At 62.8% G+C, this 2751-nt stretch overlaps 1 protein-coding gene across 4 annotated transcripts in view; it reads right to left on the bottom strand.

Moving 5' to 3' along the window:
* Positions 1-2751, bottom strand: part of MGRN1 (mahogunin ring finger 1, E3 ubiquitin protein ligase) — a 35965-nt gene that overhangs the window by 5211 nt on the left and 28003 nt on the right. Inside the window, exons 12-13 of one of the 4 annotated variants that reach the window (XM_010840410.1) lie at positions 1632-1661; positions 1088-1153 (exon numbers count right to left, since the gene is read on the bottom strand). The exons of 1 other annotated variant lie outside the window; for it this stretch is intronic. In XM_010840410.1, the coding sequence (XP_010838712.1) occupies positions 1088-1153; positions 1632-1661 (96 nt within the window). The remainder of the gene's footprint in view (positions 1-1087; positions 1154-1631; positions 1662-2751) is intronic. 2 more of the 4 variants (XM_010840412.1, XM_010840411.1) reach the window with 2 other exon arrangements.

The following is a 2751-nucleotide window of genomic DNA, read 5'->3' as shown; positions in this document are numbered from 1 at the left end:
GTGGGCGCAGAGAGTGGGGGGCGCGGTTAGTAAGAGGAAGGGCCGGAGCAGGAGGGCAGCAAAGCCATGGGAGAAGCCGCTGGGAGCACGCGGTCCAGGCCAAGAGGACCCGCCCGACACAGGGGTCGGGCCTGGAGACCCTCTGGGGCTGCGCAAGCACTGCTGGGCCGACACGGGCTCCCGGGGTCTAATGGGCCCAGGACTGGTAGCCCACGCTGGGAGGATCCAACCAACGGGCTAAGTTCAGGGCTAAAGGCGAAGGGAGTGGGAGGCCAGGCACCAAGGGAGTTAGCTGGGTCGCCAGGGCCGTGGGTGGGACGGCCACCTGCCATCAGCTTGTGAGCGAGGTGAAGGGCAGCGTGCTCTCCTCGGAAGCCCTGCCTGCCCCGCTGGCCTGCAGGAGGTGACAGGGTGACCCTGGGGGCCGGGCGGGCAGAGGAGCCAGCTGGGGCTTCCTGTCCTCAGCGGGTACCTCTGGGCCACCTGGGACCATGGCGCCTGCATCTGCTCCCAGGCCGCCTGCAGGTTCATGTTATTACTCTGATCTCCCTCACCCCTCGGAACCGGGGGAAGAAAAGGAAATCTCTGTGTCTAAGCTGACCCTTGGGGACCCTGACTCTCTGCCTTTTACCAAGGGGGGTCCAGGCAGAGGCCCGGCCCGGCAGCTACTCACTAGCTGGCCCCTGCCTGCCCCCACCCCGAGATGCAGGGAAAACGAGAGAAATACGAGTGTCGGCCCGCAGGGCAGGGGTGCAGGGTGAGCAAGCGTGAGGGACGTTCGCAACAAGAGCGGCAGCCTTAATTCCACCTCCGACGTCATTCCACTGCCAGCAAGAAAAAAAAGGGAAACAGGACACTCGGGAGGAAGCAGAGCTGGCGAGAGGGGTGCCGGGGCTTCGTGCCGACAGACCTTGTGTTCTGCTTGTTCCACAAAACTCCCTTCCTGGGCGGGCACGCCGGGACTGGGGAGAGTGGGTCTGACAGGTTAAAGGAACTGGACACACTGGCCTGGGTGAAAGTGCATGCCCGTCACTGCAGTCATCGGGGCACGGGGCAGAGACGAAGCCACGGGGCCAGACACACTTACTGTTTCCCCTTTAGGTTTCTTGCTGGCCAGTGAGGCGGGGTGCGACTTTGATTTTTTAAAGGGACACTGTCAAGATAAAAATCATAGGTTTTACCGCTGCCACCCCCCGTGCGGCGCCGAGCGGGCTGGACGGGGTCTCCCTGGCCTTCTGGCCTCCGGGCAGGCCGGGAGCCAGCACTTTGCAAACTCTACCAGCCTCTGAGCCGCGGGGACCTGGCTGAGCACAGGTTCTACCTCGGGGCCTGGGCAGGCTGGGCCTCTGCGTCCTATTGGCACTGGAGGAGCCGGTCCCTGTCCCTCGCGGCCACTCCTGGTCTGGGCTACCCCCCACCCCTAGCTGAGCAGCAGGTCCTGGCTGGGGCGGGCATGACAGTGGCCAAGCACGCCCCACGAAGGGGCCCAGCTGGGCACAGAGAAGGGACCTGGAGGCCCCAACACAGCCTGGTCGACTCATTGCCAAGCCTGACTCCTAAAGATGGAGTTAAAGCCCCTGATCGCTCCCATTCGGTGCTGATCTTAAGATTCACCGCAGAAAATGGCTCACGTGGGCTCTGGTGCTTCGTGGAAACCGCTCCTGCAGGGAACGTGGTGGAGAACGAGGGCCACTTACTTGGGATCATAACCTCCAGAGAGGGCGGCGCTGGCCCTCGGGAGCGTGCGACGTTAACCATCCGTGCCCCGGGCTGCCCTGCACTGTGGGAGGCGCCTCAGCCCTCTGGACAAGAGGGACAAACATGGGAGGGTCCCACCTGACCCTCGGACACCAGGGCAGAAACCGGGAGCGGCGGCAGTAAGAACCCACTGCCCGAGCCCCACCCTCCGTGGAGCAGCCAGACTCCTGCCTCGGGGTGGGAACCCCAGCACAGTTCTCTCCACCAGAAACATGGGCAGTGCTGGAGAAAGTGCTCACTGCTCTGAAATAAAGTCCACCGGTAAATGACCAAGGGCCTGGTTTCAGAGCTAGAAGCCCTGGTGCCCACAGGCCTCGCAGGATAAACAGTGTGGCTGGCCAGGGAGAAGTGGGGAGATGGGTACCCCCCACAAGGGGCATCCTTGCCCCTCGTCCAGAGGCACACAGCACCTTCAGATACTGAAAGAGAAGCTAGAAAGCTGAGTCTCCAGGAGGATTCTCAGACTTAAACACTGGCCCAGTTCTCAAACACTGGGGCAGAACTCATCACACCTGCTGGCCCAGGGCAGGCACCGGCTGTGGGGATGCCAGGCCGGGCAGTGTTGGCTCATCTCCCTTTTAGAGCATTGGCAGGGCCTCTGAGAATCACGGGATCCAAACAACTGAATCAAGAGCCAAGAAAACAGGCTCACAGGCCGACAACGCTCGAAGCCAGCGGGGACCTGAGAGCCGGGCCTGCCCCACGTCCATCCCGCATCTTCTGCCCCTTTGCCCACCTCAGCGACCCCCGAACCCCTGCCCCGTCTCTCCACATTCCTTCTGCTTCTCCTCCTGCCCTTCTCTCAGGACCACCCTGTCAACCTCCATCCCCATCCGCCTGTGTCTGTGTTTGTATCTGTCTCCCTCCCCTTCTCTCGAGGTCCCTGAAGCCTGATCTAACTCCCCTCGTCCGCTGCAGCAAGGTCTGACCCACGGTTCCTCGGGAGCAGGTCCAGCGGGCGGCTGCAGGTGCCCTCCTGTGTGCCTGGGCAGG

The sequence above is a fragment of the Bison bison genome, unplaced genomic scaffold (assembly GCF_000754665.1).
Source record: "Bison bison bison isolate TAMUID 2011002044 unplaced genomic scaffold, Bison_UMD1.0 scf7180017864144, whole genome shotgun sequence".
Lineage (NCBI taxonomy): Eukaryota > Metazoa > Chordata > Mammalia > Artiodactyla > Bovidae > Bison > Bison bison.
The sequence above is the reverse complement of the archived record's forward strand: the minus strand, read 5'-3'. Positions and strand labels throughout refer to the sequence as shown.